Raw genomic sequence first — 18689 nt, 5'->3', positions numbered from 1 at the left:
CCCTAAAAATGTTAACACGTGGACGGCATGACTTCCCTGGAATTGTTCATACGCATTACTAATGAACTCTGCGCGTATTTGCTGATATATTATTCACATAATATGCAAACTAACAAATTTACTACAAGCGGAAAAACTGTTTGCCGCTGAGCTTCAAATGTATCCTTCATGGGGAAACATCACTAAATTTAGCATTAGAAAAAAATGATGCCTGTTCCTTGCGTGTCCATTGGGATCCAAGATGCTTCACATCCCACAATTTCATAATATTTTTGGAGGAACAGAGCTAGTGACATAAAAAAATCTACAAGCAAGCGATGCCATTTCTTTGCCTCTCCATGCCCCACATCCTCCGTCTTCCAGCCTGAAAATATTAGATCAAAATATTACATTATTATATTAACCACCCTATTAAAAGAAGTTGAATTTACAGTCAAATTATCAGGTAAATCATTGCTATTCTGATCTCTGTGGACAATTTCAGGATTATCACACTTTGAAATGTGTCATTTGCAGGTTTTGTTGTGTTTTTGAAGTGACATTCCGCAGGTTTTTCTACTTCCATGTATTCTGCTTTCAAAGATAAGTGGCCGTTTTGCTTCATGGCTTTGTTAACACAAACTAGAGAAAGGTTAGTGTTCAGCCAATGTGAATAAGAGGTGAGCAGTCCCTGATCCTGTCATTATTCCATATAAGCTCTCATTTCACACAAAAGCCTGGACATAATGGCTGGGCAGGCGGAGGGACAGAAGGTGGCCTTAGCAGAGAGATTTCTACTGTACCAATGCTACACTGCCCTACGGTGAGTGTTTTCTCTCACTGATAAGCAGGCCCCATTCAAAGCCACTTGTTGTAGGAAAACCTCTTGAGTACTCCAGCTGAAGATGGTCATAGAGCTAAGATGGTTATGATGATTCACCTGCAAATTAACATATTATTACATACTTCACCAACGGCACAGCAGTGATGGGGGTATTAGTAGTTATAATGACAAGTTGAACAGAGGTTGCTTCTTTTTAACATTTATTTACACAAGTTATATAACACACATAATGATAATGTCAGACCGAGACAGTCAAGTTCAGAAGTCCTTCATTATGGTTGCACAGATTGTTTTTGACAGCTCAGATGAGTTTGATAGTTTTTTCTTCTGTTCAACACAAAGAATACTTCAAAATTCTGTTTTCAGTAGTTATTTGAAGTGCACAGTAACAAACAAATGGCACTAACTCAAAAATCAAACATATGATGCTAAAGATGAAAAAAAATGTAATTGGTGTTACATTGGTGGACTGCAACAAAGCATGCATACAGGGGCTTTTTAAAGAAGACTTTATATGCCCTTGTACTCTACTGTACACATACTTTAACATTCAAGTTACATAAATAACCTTTAACAAAGTAATAGGCAATATGTACATGTGATTCAATTCATAAGGTTAACGTATTTACAGGCAAAACCAAATAAAACCACCTGGATGCTTCATTGAGGCCCAGGCTGTCGGGCCCCTGGAGGCCCCTAGGCCCCGGCGTGCAGCGGTGTGTCCAGGGCTTTGATGTGGACGCTGGGCAGGCCGAACCAGGCCAACGGCAGCTCTCTTCCAGCGCTGTCGTCCTGGAACTTGATATTCAGGTAGAAGTCTCCAGTGTACAGGAAGAGCAGGGCGCCGACGCAGACGGAGCTCTCTTTGGGTTGAACCTAGACGACGGCAAAGAGACAGAACATTGGGGATCATTAGACCCACCGCCTTTTCAAACGTTTCATAATGAGCTAGGAACACTGTCAGCCAATGTGAAGCCAGCTGCCAGAAAATTGGGAGTAAATTTGACGCCGACTGAGGCTTTGATGAGGAGGTAAAGAGAGTGGTGCAGTGTTGGCTTCCTTCGCGTTGAGAACAATTTCCAAAATTAAGCCGTTTTTTGCCATTTAGGAATGTGGAGGAAGTCATTCATGCTTTTTATCTCCTCGTGTTTACACTACTGTAACTCTCTTTATTCTGGCATCAACCAAAAGTCTTTTTCACGCCTCCAGCTTGTTCAAAATGCAGCAGCTAGGGTTTTAACTGGTACAAACAGACCAAATCACATCGCTCCAGTTCTGGCAGCTCTTCACTGGTTACCTGAATTGATTTTAAGATTTTACTGATCAGTGAAAGGTCTGGCTCCAAGCCATTATAGACCTTTTAACCTTCTATGAAGCACAAGCAGGGCCCTTCTGGCTGTTCCAAAGTCCAGGATTAAGATTAAATGTGATCTTCTACTTCTACTACTGCTTCTATTGCTGCTACTACTACTACTACTGTAATACTACTACTACTGCTACTACTACTACTGCTACTACTACTACTACTACTACTGCTACGACTACTACTTCTGCTACTACTACTACTGCTACTACTACTACTGCTACTACTTCTGCTACTACTACTACTGCTACTGCTACTACTACTACTACTACTGCTACTACTACTACTGCTACTGCTACTACTACTACTGCTACTACTGCTACTACTACTATTACTACTGCTACTACTACTACTGCCACTACTATTATTACTTCTGCTACTACTACTGCTACTACTACTACTACTGCTACTACTACTACTACTACTGCTACTACTACTACTACTACTGCTACTACTACTACTGCTACTGCTACTACTACTACTGCTACTACTACTACTACTGCTACTAGTACTATTACTACTGCTACTACTACTACTGCCACTACTATTATTACTTCTGCTACTACTACTGCTACTGCTACTGCTACTGCTACTGCTACTACTACTACTACTGCTACTACTACTACTACTGCTACTAGTACTATTACTACTGCTACTACTACTACTGCCACTACTATTATTACTTCTGCTACTACTACTACTGCTACTACTACTAGTGCTCCTACTACTGCTGCTACTACTACTAAGTGCCCTCAGCTGCCAGCACACACCAAGAACTGCCGAGGTCTCGCTGTATGAACTCTTGTTTTTGAGTCTATCCCCATGACAACATGAAGCATTCTGGTTACATAACGTGAGGTAAGTGTTTGTGTTTGTCTCTGCCGTCTACTGGGAAGCGACAGCCGACGTGGCGCTCGAGCCCCTGCTGACCGTGTCGATGTAGAACGTATTGGACCCGATGAAGGTGACGCCGTCCTGCAGCTCGTAGTTCTGGACTCCGTTCTGGTAGTCCTGATAGGGCACCACGGTCAGGGCGAAGGGGCCCACGGCGTTTTTGCTCAGATTGGTCAGCTTCACCTCCAGCGTCACGGCGTCGCCCACTCTGCAGTCGGCGATGACGTCGCAGTCGCACGGCTTCCCGTTCACCAGCACGTCTAGAGAGAGGAGAGGAGAAGGGGAAAGAGAGAGCGGAGGGATTAGCGGGGACTGGAGCGAAGCCAGCGGAGGCGGCGGCGGCGGGGTCCGTTTTGTCTAAACGGAACGAGATTGGAAGTGTTTAAAAGCGGCGCTCGGTGTTCAGGTGGTCATTCACGGGCCTCCCATTCAAATCTCCACTTCATTTGCATTCATCAAAACGCAGCCTGACCACGACTGGCCCATTGTATTGTTTCTCGCGGGGGGGGGGGGGGGGGGGGATCAGTAGACTTGTTCGCCCTGAAATAGGTTTTATTGACATTAGCGGAGATTGCAGGAGCTGTGGGTATTAAACGAATTCCGGAGGCATCCTGTCAATCTCATGCATGACTAATTTCTGTCAAGAAGGGACGAATGACATTGTTCGACCCCCCCCCCCCTCCCTCCCTCCCCCTCCTCTCCTGGGTTTTTTTTTTTTTTCTTCTTTCCCATGGCGCTCCCCACACGCAGCTGCACCTCTCTCTCCCCTGACACTTCCAACAAAGACACATCGAGTGAGTTAAATTCAATTCCGCTAATGCGTGGCCAGTCACTCCTGACGTGGCCCCTATTTGGCTAAGGTTGGAGCGGGAGACCCGGTGATTTGTTTTGAACAACGAGCTCGGTGAACTCCCTCGCGCTCGCGGGACGGGCGGAGAGCGAGGCCGACTCCAAACACGGGGTGGGGTCGCCCGAAGAGATCGGCCCACGTAATGACTCCTCCTGGAATAACCGTGTGGTACAAAACACACGCAACACACACACACACACACAGAGAAACGGGCTGTCATACGCTTTCTAGTGTCACGCCCGCGGCTGTGATAAACACTGCCAGTCAGAGCCGCTGAGCCTGTGTGACAGGCTGATGAAAGAGACGAAGCTGCGTTCGGTGCCGCCGGTGCGCCGATCTGTTGCGTACGGTGAAAGGACGGGGGGGGGGTGGTTGTGGTTGAGAGGGTGGTGGGGGTGGGAGACAGACAGACAGTCTACCCGGAGGTGGGCGTGGGCGGCCGAGGCCCGCTGTCACAGTCGGCGAGAGAGCCCACGGGGGAGGCTGCAGCTACAGGAGGGTGACATTCAGCTCCCGTGTCTGTGTGAGCATGAAAATGGTCGAATTTAAAGGTATTGAATATTGTCTTAAAATATCAGCTGTTAGTGGCTTCCATCCAAAAATATCAGTATTGTTATTGACCTTCAAAAACCCATATTACTTATTACTTAAATGTGGATCAATTCCTACAGTAGACGATATTTTTCATTTCGTTAAAAGCCTTGAAATATGAATAAAATATCACAGTGGGCACCAAAGCAATGAAAAAGTGCCAAATATTCTTAATTTCTGCCCAATATTTATGCATATTCTTAAGTTGTGGAATGTTTCATTTGCATCTTTCAGTTCTAGGTTGATTATACTTGGATTTGTTTTAAGGCAAATAAAAGTTAAACTAGAAAAAGTAGACCTCCGCCATGTCTGACAACACCCCACAAGAAAGTTATGCACCTTTTGGTGATAAGCCACGCCCACCACCACGCCCCCTTTTGGACAATCCACATGAAAAGTTAATCAGTTCTTCCTTGACCCATAGCCATCCTTCATACCAAGTTTTGTGCAAATCTGTGTCCAACTTTTTTTCTGCTAACAGACGGACGCACGGACAAACACACAGATGCGGGTATGCTTTGCTATCCTGTGCATTTTTTTAACATTGTGTGGAGCCAATTTTAATAATTTGGCTCATGTTACACTGTGGTCCACTGAACAGTACTAATCTACATTAATTGGAAGATCCCTGGACCATGCATTTAGACCCCCCCCCCCCCCCTCCACACACACACACACACACAGCTTTGATAGCCACTGAGGCTAGTGTGACACCTTACCATGTAGTTATATTTAGTTTATTCAAAGTATTGTTGCTAGGAGATGGACGGAAGATAAATTCTCTGTCACATTAACAGTGAACAAAAGAGAAAGGTGAGTGTATATTGAGCTGATGAGATGATGCCCCCCCCCCCACCCCTCCTCCACACACACACACACACACACACACACATACCCACAGCCAGAACATGCCACAGTGTGTCCCCCTCCTCTCCCCATCCTGAACAGTGCATCAGCACCGAGGCAAGCGCTCATTAAGCCGACATACAGGCAAACTCACAGGGGGGAGAACAGGCGGTGGGAAGAGAACTCAGCCTGCTCCAGTGAAGCAAAAGTTGCGCCCGTGTTAAAAATACATGTAATGCTTTGTAATTATGGAAATTAGACTGCACAAAAATTACCCTTGCCAACGGCATGGCATCTCAATTGTCGGTGCGTGCATAGGAGATGGTTTTCGGTTGTGTTTCGATATCCAAATCATTATGATGAGTGTGGCGAGAACAGCTCACAAGGCAACATAATTCATTTCAGACAAACCACCCATCTGCATACAGACATTAGCGGCCCATCGTTCACAACGAGGGGCCATGGAGGATAAAACGCAGACGCCTCCGCCACCGCATACATGATAAACACTCCATAACCTTTGAATAAATAACGGACACTGATGTGTGGCCCCTCATAACAAACAAACCGACCGAGAGCAGGGGGGGGGGGGGGGGCAAGGTTTTCTGATTGGCCTCGCTTCTCCCCGGGGGTCCTTCGGCGAGCGTCTTCCGCATCCCCCCCCCCCGAGAGACGACTTAAAAAGGACATGACAAATCGTCTGCTTCCGAAAAAAAAAACCAAAAAAAAAAAAACCAGCTGCCGCGTCTCTCCTGTCGCGGCGGCGGTTTCGGGGGGCGGAGTGCCGTCCCGGTCCCGCGCTCCTCCTGTTAACTAGGCGTGTCAGGAAACGCCGCGTCCTCCCCGGGGGGGGGCCGAGTAAACCCTCAGGCTTATGGGGTGGGGAGAGAGGGCAATGGGGCAGACTTAATGGGCTACATTATTCAAAAAGGCCCACCGTTTCCAGGTACACAGCCCCTTTAACTCGGGATGAAAAAAGCCAGGACAGCAAGTCGGGCATTCTTTTTTTTTCTCCCCAGCCTGATGTATGAGCTGGCAGGGGGGGGAGGGAGGGAGAGTTGGAGAGAATAGATAATGAATAGGTTAGTGAGCTGCAGAAGAGCAGGGTTTCCCGTTTAGAGGAATCGTACTAATAAAACAGAGCAGAAAACACAGAGTAGGTAACTGTCAGCAGGCGGCATGGAGGGGGGTAGGGGGGTGGGGTGGGGGTGATGAGGTTTCGGAGGAAGAAATATCACTGCGACAAAACGCTGCAACAACTGCTCCAACAAGTGCTCTGTTGCTGCGTGAGCAACAGGTACACGATGGAGCAGGAGTGTGTGTGTGTGTGTGTGTGTGTGTGTGTGTGTGTGTGTGTGTGGCACAGACTGCCTCTCGTTAGGGATTCATCTAAACTTCTGTAAGCACACGCATGACACATGATTTCCTTTCCCAACTGACTCGGGACTCCACGTCAAAATCCATACCGTTATGGTTTTTTACGTATTGATCTGTTGCGTCGTGACAAATGAAGGCAGCCGACATATATGTGTGTGTGTGTGTGTGTGTGTGTGTGTGTGTGTGTGTGTGTGTACGTTCGACTTGTTGCGTAACGCATTAAGCCGGGGCTGGCTCCGGCTTTTCATGTTAGCGCACACAGGCTCTGCCCAGATGCTGCCGGCAGAGCCACACTCTGCAAAGACGCAAAGCGCTGCGGCAGGCGTCGCCACAGCAACCGGGGCGAGAGAGAGAGAGAGGGAGAGAGAGAGGGAGAGGGAGAGGGAGAGAGAGAGAGACAGACACACACACACACACCTCCCTCGTGCATGAGTATGAAAGCCACAGATCAAACTACGACCGCGGAGATTAAACGAGCCTCTCCAACCCCCTCGCCGTATCTCTGTCACCCGTGAAGTGCGGGAGAAGGTGAAGATTAAAAAAAAAAAAAAAAAAAAAAAAAAAAAAAGACGACGGAGGAGAGATGCGGCCCGGCGTTTACGAGATTATGCAACGCGTCGACCCCGGCTCATTAACATGCAGACACAAATATTGCGGGGCGGGAGGGGGAAAGCGGCGAATCAGATCGAAAAACAAACAACCCCCCCCCCCTCCTCTCGTACATGACATGCTCATCACACCTCCAGCATGTAGTCTATAACCTGCTCTCGGGAACGTTGCTAGAGTCAGTGATAACATTGATTCCGAAGCGTGTGTGTGTGTGTTCTTCTGCAAAAGTGATCATATCTGCAATATTATTCTCTGGGAATATAGTTCATTGAAAAGAATCAAACTACAGGAAGACATATTATATGCAATTATGCTGCTATTTAGGGCAGTCGTCCTCAAACTGTGTGTGTGGTGAAGGAACTGAAAAGATACAAAGAATGGGGGGGAAAGAAGTCTCAGCATCTTTAATAAGCATAATTTTTTTTTATCTACAAATGGAAATGGGCCAGAAATACAAGGCAATATCGTACTCGCCGGCACAAGATTAGGAGCTGAATGAATATGATAATAGGATAGTCGTTTTTTTTATGAATAGTTTACATTGAGGGAATAAAACACATGCCGAGCTTCTAGGTTAAACGCGCTCCAGAGGCAGCGGGTGGTCCTCCAGCGTGACCGTTCAAAGAGAGGCGTGTCCGGGGCCCAGATGACCAGGTCACCGGGGTTCAGCGGCTCACGCTGGCCCGGGCCGCCGCTCCAGCCGGCGAGGGCCATTGATGAATGCTCGGATGGAGCCAGAGGATGTGCTTTAAAAGGTTGCGGTGTGCTGCAGTGAGACTAAAAATAACCCGCCAGCCTCTGATATCCCCCTAAGCCATCTGCCCCTTTTATAATTATCCCCATAACAACCAGTCACTCTATTTCTGTTGTCTTTTCCTTCCATGAACAATTGCTTTTAAAGATTCCATCTGCTCTGCCAAAGAGAAGCCAGGAGACTTCAAGCTTTTGTTTGTCTCTGACTCATTTACGCTTGAGGTGAACATGACACATTTTCACAATTAGCAGTTTGGACCAGCAGGCCCATACTTTTTGAGCTGTTGAGTTCTTTTAATATTGGACATCCATGTAGCAGCATATGCAGTGTAATAGATAGTAAATGGTAAAGGTAATATAAAGCAGTCATAAATTGGCAGATGAAACTTCTCCCATTACAGCATCTTTATAAAAGGTCTGAGTAATCACTGCCCATCTGTGCCTTCCTTTCAAATGCAATGCCAACAGCGTGTTTCACTGTTAGCAGGATATATTTAAGAAGCTTCACCCCAAACAAGCAGACCTGCTTGGGTGCTATAATTCCAACCACCAATCATAATAGTAGCTGCCTGTGGCAGAAAGATGGTGGGTGGCATAGTATGTCTTTAGATGCGTGTGCTGCAGCTACAGGTTATAAGCTTGCTAGACTAATACTGGAAGACGCCTAACTAACTGATCCGAGTCCAGCCCATACACTCTCACAGCCTCAAGGCCAAACTCTATAAGCTTCAAAACACCAAACAGTGCTTTCATTCCCCATCAGTGGGGTCAACATGACCTAAGTTTGTTTAAATACGAGTGAATGGCAGAATGTTTCTCTCCCATTTTTCCTTGCATTCTCTCTCTCTTTTCCTCCTCAGAAAGAGGAGAGCGCTCTGCCGTCTCACTGTCTGCAGGGTAGCGTTCAAGGTCATCACTGTTTAGCATCCTTATCCCTGACTTAGAGCCCCACTCAACCAGGCTTTTAAAGCCAGTGGAACGCTGCGGGGATATACTGGTAAAGATGCTCACACGCACTTGTTGACATCTTTAACAATGCAAGTTACTGTGACACGTCAGTCCACAACAAGTGGGGATAAGGGTACGCTCTGTCTGACTCGAGGAGAAAATAACAACAGGTCTGAGGACACTCCAGTACAAGGGTGGGAGGGGAATAATTAATGAATGAATACAAATAAAGGCTCGCAGACACCAAGCCATTCTGGAGTAATCAATGGCTCTGGCTGTCAAAATCCCCCTCATATTTAATACGATTCAATTTTACTGTCAACACTGGAGAGTGATTCAGAGATGCGCTCGCAAGCTGCCAACCGCAATAGATGTTTTCACTGTGTTCCCAAGAGATGCGTGTTTCTATTTTCACTAGACTTTCTGGAAGCATTCAATGTGTCTTGGATGTGCACTGCCCGTCAAAATTATTTTTTGAGGGAATAAGTAAGGACAAAAATGCCTGCAATGCTTTTGTTAACATAAAATAGCTATTTACTAATACTTTGGATATATTTATTCAACACTCAGCTTCACGTTCATCAAAGTGTCGTCTTTGGTGTGAAGAGAAGGTTTTGCCTCTGGGACGTCCCGTAGGGGCAGAGCGTCTCCGAGGAACGCCTCGCATGAAGAAAGTGTGCGCAGCAGTTACAGCTGCTAAGGAGGTGTTTTTTTTATGACTGTAGTTTAATTGTTTTAGTGTTATCGTCAGAAATATTTGCGTGTATGATTTTTTTTTTCTCAAACAAAACCTAGTTAGTCATTAATGGGGTTAAGTTATTGCAAACCGACAAAGAAAACTTGCTTATTTATTAAACATTTTCAAAAGCTAGGTGTCCCCAAACTTTTCACGGCCAGTGTAGGTGTAAGCCCTTTTTTCCAGCATTTTTGCCTTTATTTGATAGTCCACAGTAGAGAGAGAATAGAAGAATTGGAAGAGAGAGAAGAAAGGAGGATGACATCCAACATTGCGGGTACATGGTGTGCGCTTTAGCCAACTGAGTCACCCGGAAACCACCCCAAGCATTTTAGAATGTTTCTATTGAATCATGTGAGAACAGCAGACCAGGACAAAATAAAAAGTCTAGTATCTTTGCTATATAGCAACCTCTCTGAACAGAATGAATCAATACTGTAGGGGAGCATGAGTGGTGGCTAGATGCCATTACAGTTTAATGGCCCCATACTGAGATGGCAATCTTGGCTTGGGGCTTCCTGCTGTGTAGCCATTTAATTCTTCAGTCTGATTCTTTTTCCAACTTCACGACCCATTTAGACCTACAGCTCTAGTTAATTCTATACCTTGATTTAGACTATTCTGTTCATATTTCTAAGAAACTGACAATGTCTATCATAACCCCGGAGGTTAAGGTAACATTGCACCAGTGCACTTCACTTGGACTCGGTTTGCATGAGTTGATGAGTTTGACTTGGACTCAGCAGTAGATGACTGGGACCTGGGTTTGATCTCAAATGTTCATGACTCCTAACTGCACTTGTGAATTGAACTGGACTTGGGCACAATGGCATTGTGCTCAAGTTTTGTGTCACTGTAATTCCAATTCTCCAAATTGGTTCACAACACGCCTTTGCTAGTTGCTTCTCACCTTCCGTAAAACTCTCACCAAGTTCTTCATCTGTCAACAGATGTGTTTCAACTGTGTCTAAATAAGTTCACTGAGAAGAATGTGGCAACAACTACTCAGCTGCGTGACCTCAACACACCCTGAGACTTGGCAGAAACAGAAAATAGACCTGAACGTTTGTGGAAATTGACTCTGATTTGACCAGGGTGTTTGTACAGGAACTACATGACTCCTGCTCAGTCCAGTACAGCAATGATGACTATTATCTCAGAAAGCTCTACTGTAGCCTCACACAGAGACAACCAATAGTGTTACAAACACTGTAACCAAACCACCCTGGGGGCGAAAAGCCAAAGACTTTAAATAAATCCCCCCAGTATATCCACAAGCTATTGTAAATCCAACAAATAATGCAGTGTCATTAGTGCTGAATTGTGCACTTCCCTACAGATGTAATCCATTTTCCTGCGCTACAGTATATCCATTAAAATAAATTGATGGCGCATACAATCAATGAATTTCATATTTTTTTTTTATCAAGTGAGCATAATTAGGTACTGTAGAACCAGCAGTGGGATTTTCTGGGATTTTCGATCTCCATTATATACCTTATATCTCTCAGATCATTTGTGCTAAACTGGAGCGGATGAGGAATGGAATGAGCCTAACTACACGCATCGTTCTTCCAATTACACGGGCACCAATCACATCCTCTGACAGGGTGGTGGTTGGTGTGTTGAAACACGTCTAGTTTTTGCATGATTATATCACAATGTCCGCTGCACCAAATGATAACGCAAAAGTTGATTATTAAGCTTGCCGCAACAGTGACGAGCTTCTATATTTAGGTTGCACGGTTTAGACCAAGAAAGTCATTAAAATACTGGCATCATTGTATTAAATATAGAGTGAAAATGTATAAAATAGATGCAAAAGGATTTTTGTGTTATGATACTCTGTGTTTCCTGATGAATGGATGGGTAAATTTCAGGCAAAAAATTAATGGTGGATGATTAAACAAACTATTTTAATTGCATGAATTGCTAAACCATGCGGAGGGAGAACAGAGAGGGAATTGCAAAACTGTGCAGATGATTTTCAAAACAGCACAGATTGTTAAATAGTAGGCACAAGTTTTGGCATAACTTATGCTTGAAGAGGAAATCTTTTTATTACTCATGATGGGCAACCATGGTTGGCTTGTGTGCAGATGATAAATATCATGTTTGTATCCCGTTCATTTAATTTCAGTTTGGAACATAACTAGGACAAAATACAGACTGATCAGAAGGACCTCCATCAAATGAAGGTTTCTTTTTGCTTAAAATAAAGCTGTCATACCTTTGACTTGCTTTAAACATAACAAATGTATAAATTTGTATATAACATCAGCACAGCTAATGAAAACCATAATTGCATTATTCACCCATATGAGATGATTGTGATTTTCTATGATAAACTGACTGTGTAAATAATTACTTCATATCCAGATATGGAAAATAGAAACACAGAGCAGCTTTGACTATTTGTCAATTGGTGAAAAAAAAAAAGTACTACCAAGTAAAAGTTAATTTAGTATCCCGTAGAGGCATTTTAACCTGCTTGGAGTACCAGATGAGTGGGGCACTGTCAGGTGAATCGTTGAAGAATTGATAAGCTTGTAGCATTCTGCTACTTTTCAGTTTTAATATATCTGGTGTTTCAAAAATACGTATACATTTTTTAATAAAAATAGTAATGACGAAAAACAGAACTGTCATTTTCAACTTATTTCGTAATTTCAACAAAATAATTCAGTATTCAATTCAATCATTTATTAATACTACAAATGACACTTCTAGAATGTTAATACCAGGAAACTGCGTTAGTAAGACTTCTGTCCTCAGCGTTCATGTGTTTATCATTGTCGACACATTCTTGCATTTTTTTCTGCGATGCTGTCACACACCACCTGCGCAGTCCTTTGTCACCTATTGTCACCTAGAAAAGCTCTATGCTGAAATGCAGAGAGCTAAGTGTGTGATCTGTGTCACATGGGGAGCACTCCAGTCCACCTTCAGATCAGACAGTCCATTACAGCACTCTTAAATAGCAGTTATAGTAATACAGCGCACGCATAAGTAATGGGGAAATTGGCAGTGGAGACTGGAGGGTGAATATAGGGTATTGTTCTGTAATGTGTGTCTCACTCTGAAATTAGGGTTGAGAGACACGCAGGGAAGGGTGCTGAGCATACTTGATGACAAAACAGCATAGGGATGGAGCCAATGTCATATCTGTGCTGATGTGGATGTGTGGATGAAGCAGATGTTTGCCAGACATAATAAGTGTGAAATAGAGAGATTAGCTTATGATTTGGCACTAAGAGAGGAGTGGTGGGAGGTAAAGGAAACCGTGATTCTTTATTACTCTGCCGCTTCCTAAGACCCCGCAAGATAAAAATCAATGTCTGCTCTATCAAAAGGAAAGGAATTAGAGTTAAAAAGCAATGGTCATTCAGATGGGATCTCAAAAGACACCTGCCACAAAATGATGTTTGGGCTTATCATAGTGTTTACTCAAGAAAATCAATTTCTGATGCTGTACAGGAGGCTCGTGGTACGACTGCTGCCCGGTGTCAATTGACCACTGCTGTATGTCATTTCCTGTGGACTCACAGCTATTTACTTATGCACGGAAATGTACGCCTCTGAGCCATTAGAGTAAGCCTCATAATACAGGAAACCCACTCTTCAATACAAGAGCATCATGACATGGACTAAAAGTCATTTGATCCATCTAAACAATTGCGCAATTAAGGGTTCTTACTGTAAAAGCAACTTAAAGACTTACTCCTCTGGCGATTGCATCAGATAATATCATTATTGTACATACAAGTGTATTGGAGAAATTGAGTTGTAGAAATCAGATAAGCTGAATTCATCCATCGGTGAAGTTTGTGGGATTTCATTACCCAGAAATGATGTAATATGAAGTCAGGAAATTGCAGTCTTCGGACCTAAATTTCTTCCGTTTAGTGACTGGTGGGAGTGGAGGTGGTGAAAAAAAACACATTTTCACAGCAGGTTCAGCCATCGCCGATGAGTCCAGCTTTCTCTGGACGGAGCGCTCGCTCAGTGCTTCTTAGAGACAGTTTGTATTTCACTCTTTTGAATTTTCAAAATGGCAATTCCTGTGGGTGGAGAAGATTTCCTGTCAGTGACCATATTTGACACCTGAAATTAACTTCGGCAAATAGAGAGAAACTATGGCATCTCAAGGGGAATTGGACAAACCCCAATTTGTAACTGAAGCTGATGTATTTTTACATCAATTGTTCCAAGAGTGCATTTTTGCTCCTTCTCTGCATCTCCCCCTACTAAACATCACTACACATCAGCAGAACCTGAGCCACAGTAAGAATAAGACTGTGGATTTGGCAATAATCCCAATCCATCCCCAATTCTCCCACTAAAGAAACACCTGTAACCAAACAGCATTAAAACTCTAATGATCTCATTTTTCCATGTTCTGCATACTGACACTTGCCCTCAATTAAATAAAGACTCTAGATTGCTGCTAAGAGTTTGGGATTGATGTCAGAAAGCTCAGAATTAATTAAGGTTAATCAAGGTACACGACTCGTAGATACTGGTCTGTATGAGGTGAGGGGGGAAAATGAGACAACTGCAACAGCCTCAGAAGACTTTTATATAGCAGCTTTCCAATTAGTCTTACTAGAGAGCCAGCCTACAGGATGAATGGACACTATAGTGACTCTACTTTGACCTCCTCTGCAATAGCAGGCCTAAATGCCCGCCAAATCTCACAAAGCATATAATGAACGATGGAAAAGTTGCTGATGAAAAGTTATGAGTCAAACACTGTTAGCATAAGAGACTATTATGTAATTTCATAATCCCGCGGAGGCTTGAAGCACAGTCAGCCATGAATGCAACCCCAGAGAGCGAGGGAGCGCGTCTGAAGCCACTGGCCCATGTCTGAACCGGAGCCGGATAGGAGACGAGGGTTCAACAGGGCTTTCTCATCCCGCACAATGTAATGAGCCTTTAAAGGCAAATCTCTGCTAATCACATATAGATGGAAAATAATTAGGACTATCTTCCTCCGGCAGATTTCGACAGCCAAAGTGTTGAAGGAGGGAAAAGAGAAAGAGAGCACAACAAAAACAGCTGCGGCGTTAAGGCTAATCTGATAATCCAACAGTGTGCTGATTTAAACAATCAGAATGGCTATTCTCATGGCCAGTGGCCACGTGGCAAGGCAAACAGTACTTTCACGGCTCAGAGAGATTATGTTTTATTTATCAAGTATTATCCTGTGCAAAAAGGAGGACGTTCCACTCTACCCTGGACATTGTGTTTTTACCTGTGGTATTGATTACCTTATTTGAACTCTACAGGGAAAAACAGACTGTATCCAAGGTGATTTTCCAAAAGTAAGCCCTCGTTATCAATTTTTAAAACTGTTTACAACGCGCACTATGAAATCAAGCTCATTGTGGGTAGAACCACAAACAAAACTTTAATTACAAAATGTGCTGATATTGACTCTGGCCACTGTCACGGTGCCCATAAACTCACTCATCCATTCATTGTCAATAGAGCAACTCCAGAAAGTGTCTGGATAACACTATAAATTTGATTATTAGCTCTCTGGTTTTGAGTTTGAGGAGAGAGTTGTCACTGTTCACAAATACTGATAGAATTGGAATAACATATTTTCCCCTTTAACACATACACAGCCCATGATCTTTCCTGATCCATATTCAGCTCACGGTTAATGATGAAGTTGTGCTACCCTGGGATAACCTACCCTTCACCAAGATATCTGGCATCTTCTCCACCTCTGCTGGGAGAGACATCTCTCTCCACAGAAGGTCCAAGCACTTTGATGATAATTTTTTTCACTCATTTGTCAAGCCATTCCTCCAACATTGTCGAACATCAAACTCTTTGACAGAGTGTGGTTCTGAGTCATTTCTGTAATTACATCTTTGTGCGGATCACATCTGATTAAATCTGGGTTTCTTTTTTTTTTCTCGAATCTCCAGCCTGAATGGCAAAGAGATGCATCATTATAATTAATTGGATACTACCTTGCTCATGTAGGAATAGACTGCAAGACATTCCTGGGGTGTACCGTAGCTCATTTGGTTTGATAAATATTACAGCACTACAACTTGCTCTATGTAAGAAAAGCCATCAGTCAGACATGTAGTCCGAAGAGAACTTGATAACAGATAGTTGTCTAGTGCCAAACATTTTACATAAGTGACTAAACAATTATTTGAGTGCTTGTGTTGGTGTGTGAAATGACATGGAGACAGAGAAACCGGGGTCCTGTCCATACAAAACAATCCAAACAAACATCAGTCACTCAATCATGGCCAGATGAGAGCTTTGGCAAAGTAAGCACAATATCTACTACGGGGTGAGGGGCTTTAGCCTGAAAACAAACACTGACAAGCACAACAACAAACTAAAAGTGCTGCACACGTGTGAGAAGCGCATTATCTCCATCGCCTGAGAATGGCTTCCATGGAACACAAAGCCTCTATCACCGTCAAATATTTGCTCACTGGGACAGTATGGCACTTGATTGACTAGGGGACGCGCTGCACTGTAAAGTATCCACCTCTTCGTGCTTTGACATAATCTCAAAGTATGGAAAAGCAAACAGACGAGTGGACAATAGCCCGCCGTCTCAATTCCGCACCGAACGCTGGAACAACAACAGGAGGTGGAGGTGGAGGTGGAGGTGGAGGTGCTCGTTTGCGGAGGACGGATCCGACGGGGGGGGGGGGGACCAGCCGCTGACTGTTTTGACTCAACTCGAGCAAAATCAAACTCATTAGCGGGCCTCCCCTGAGGGATTCACTGTAGTGCAGTCTAAACATGCCTGCTGTCACATGCCGCACTCACTTCCATTTCCCTGCCTCATTACGTCGCCCCGCCTCCCTCGCTCTTCTCTTAATATGCTCCGACCCTAATTACGCAAATGAACCCGCTTTACCTCCGATATTAACGCCCCTAATATGTGGAGATACCTTCAGGCGCGGTAACGGAATCCCTGTCCACGTCTTCACCTTAAACCGACTGAAGCCAATTGAGAAAAGAAACTGCTGCTGTTGTTTTGCTGATATCCGCATTGAGCTTTGTTTAATGAGGCGGAACTTCAGCTGGAATGGTTAGCCTTCTTGAGATGGATCTCCTCCAGTGGAAGGATACGTTGCTTCTTCAACACTATATAAGCTTCTCATTTGAAAAACTATTTAAAAGGCACTTATTTTTGAGGATATACTGAAGTGGGAAAGGATATGCACAGCTAAAACAAACAAACCCCCCCTCCCCCCTTTAAAGTAAGGGGTCAAATTAGTGGTGCACTTAGCAGGTGGTTATTCCCTTCTACCTGCTTTTGAAATACTGTGTAAGAGCCTAAAGCAATAATGACTCAAAGAATAAAGCCTACTGTTCAACAGCCTCCTATGCAAAAACCACACAATTTCTGCATGAGGATCCCATAGAAGGTTCCTACTCTGAACACCTGCACAGGCAAATACAGGTCACAGCAAGCACTGAAAAGTTGAACAAATTTCAACTTTGACTCTTTTGGCTACGAGTTTTCATGTACACAATGACCACAAATATGGACATCTCATCTCGTCAGCAAGCATCATGAACTTCAGCACCTGCTGCTGCAGAGAGATTCCCTGCTTGCTGGCCTCTCTCTCAGTGAATCTGAAAGCCATGTTAGCTGAAAGTCCTGGTGCATCACCTGTAAGAACCAGGATAGGCCTGTATGAGGAGATCTCTCAACCTATTCAGTCAAATCTTTTTAGGACAAGATGACTAACTTGACTCGATCACTGACTTGAAATAGTCAAAGGAGTGGGTTAGGGCAGAACTCAAGGAACAATTTCCCTTCCACGTTGGGAAATAAAGCCCTGTGGCTGTTTGGGTTTGCGATGGTCAAAGAACACTGAGTGCAGTCTCCTCCATACTAATCTGATAGTTGAAAAAGGGCCGTGCCGCACGACAGAGTTCAAGCCAAAGTCATTTTAAATTGCGATGGGGGCATCGCACAAAACCCTGTCTCCGCAACTCCGAAAGACAAGTCTTGTCTGAGTACCCACACAAACTGCTTTCAGAAGGCAGGGGATGCACCTCTGCTTCTCATTCCGCCTCCTCTTTCTGCGTCGTGCTTGCCGTCATGTGGGAGGCTGAGAGCTGTAACAACTGCTCCTGATGACGCAGATGCAGCAAAGACTGCCAGAGGATTTCCCAGGCAGGAACCAGAGGGGCGCAGCTAAAATGAGTGTCATTTCTTTAAAAAGAGGCGTGCAACAAAGCCCTGCCTACTCACCCACACAGAATCCACACAGAGCGCCACCATGTATTTTCTCGCCGCGCTTCAGTTAGCAACTAATAAGGGAAAATGAAACACTGTGGTTTATCTACAGGACTTACGTGGGAACAGGTTTGCATTTTGTGTTAACATACAGCCGGAGAATGTTTCTGCAACAGCAACTTAGTTGCGTGTTTGAAGGGAAGGGAGAGATGGAGATAGAGAGAGAGCAGGGGATGTGAGGTTAAATGTACAAAATTATGTATGCTGGACTAATCTCATGTATAATGGAAGGCAGTATCAATCGAAATAGAGTCTTCGTATTATTCTTTATTAACAGCAATACAAAATAAAATATAGAAAACACCTTTCGCTGTCTGTATCGACTCAAAGTGTGCGATCAATATCTTTTTGCCTGAGGGCTTTAGGTCCGAATTAGTCAACGCAAACAAGATTTTTCTCTTCAAAGACTCAAAATTCAGCTACATGAATGAAGTTGGGCTCTCAGCAATAAAGGGAGCGGTGCGAGATGCACGGTGTTTCCGGGTGAATTATTGGTGCGAAGAAGACACGCAACGGTAATGAGCTGTCAGTGCTAAGGTACCCACGAGGTTATTACTTCCTCAACGTAATGACCAGCAATCAATGCCTCGCTCAAACAAG

At 44.2% G+C, this 18689-nt stretch overlaps 2 protein-coding genes across 2 annotated transcripts in view; both read right to left on the bottom strand.

Annotated features, from left to right (window-relative positions):
* Positions 1–2507, bottom strand: part of kcnk9 (potassium channel, subfamily K, member 9) — a 40575-nt gene extending 38068 nt beyond the window's left edge. Inside the window, exon 1 of the mRNA XM_071537473.1 lies at positions 2444–2507. The gene's annotated coding sequence lies outside the window, so the exon portion shown is untranslated. The remainder of the gene's footprint in view (positions 1–2443) is intronic.
* trappc9 (trafficking protein particle complex subunit 9) overlaps positions 1019–18689 on the bottom strand; it is a 171338-nt gene continuing 153667 nt past the window's right edge. The window contains exons 23-24 of the mRNA XM_071537471.1: positions 3117–3340; positions 1019–1699 (exon numbers count right to left, since the gene is read on the bottom strand). Coding sequence (XP_071393572.1) covers positions 1520–1699; positions 3117–3340 — 404 coding nt within the window. The 3' untranslated portion in view covers positions 1019–1519. The remainder of the gene's footprint in view (positions 1700–3116; positions 3341–18689) is intronic.

The sequence above is a fragment of the Centroberyx affinis genome, unplaced genomic scaffold (assembly GCF_046629955.1).
Source record: "Centroberyx affinis isolate AG114_WGS23_722 - 3 ecotype Tasmania unplaced genomic scaffold, CSIRO-AGI_Caff_v1 ptg003056l_1, whole genome shotgun sequence".
Lineage (NCBI taxonomy): Eukaryota > Metazoa > Chordata > Actinopteri > Beryciformes > Berycidae > Centroberyx > Centroberyx affinis.
The sequence above is the reverse complement of the archived record's forward strand: the minus strand, read 5'-3'. Positions and strand labels throughout refer to the sequence as shown.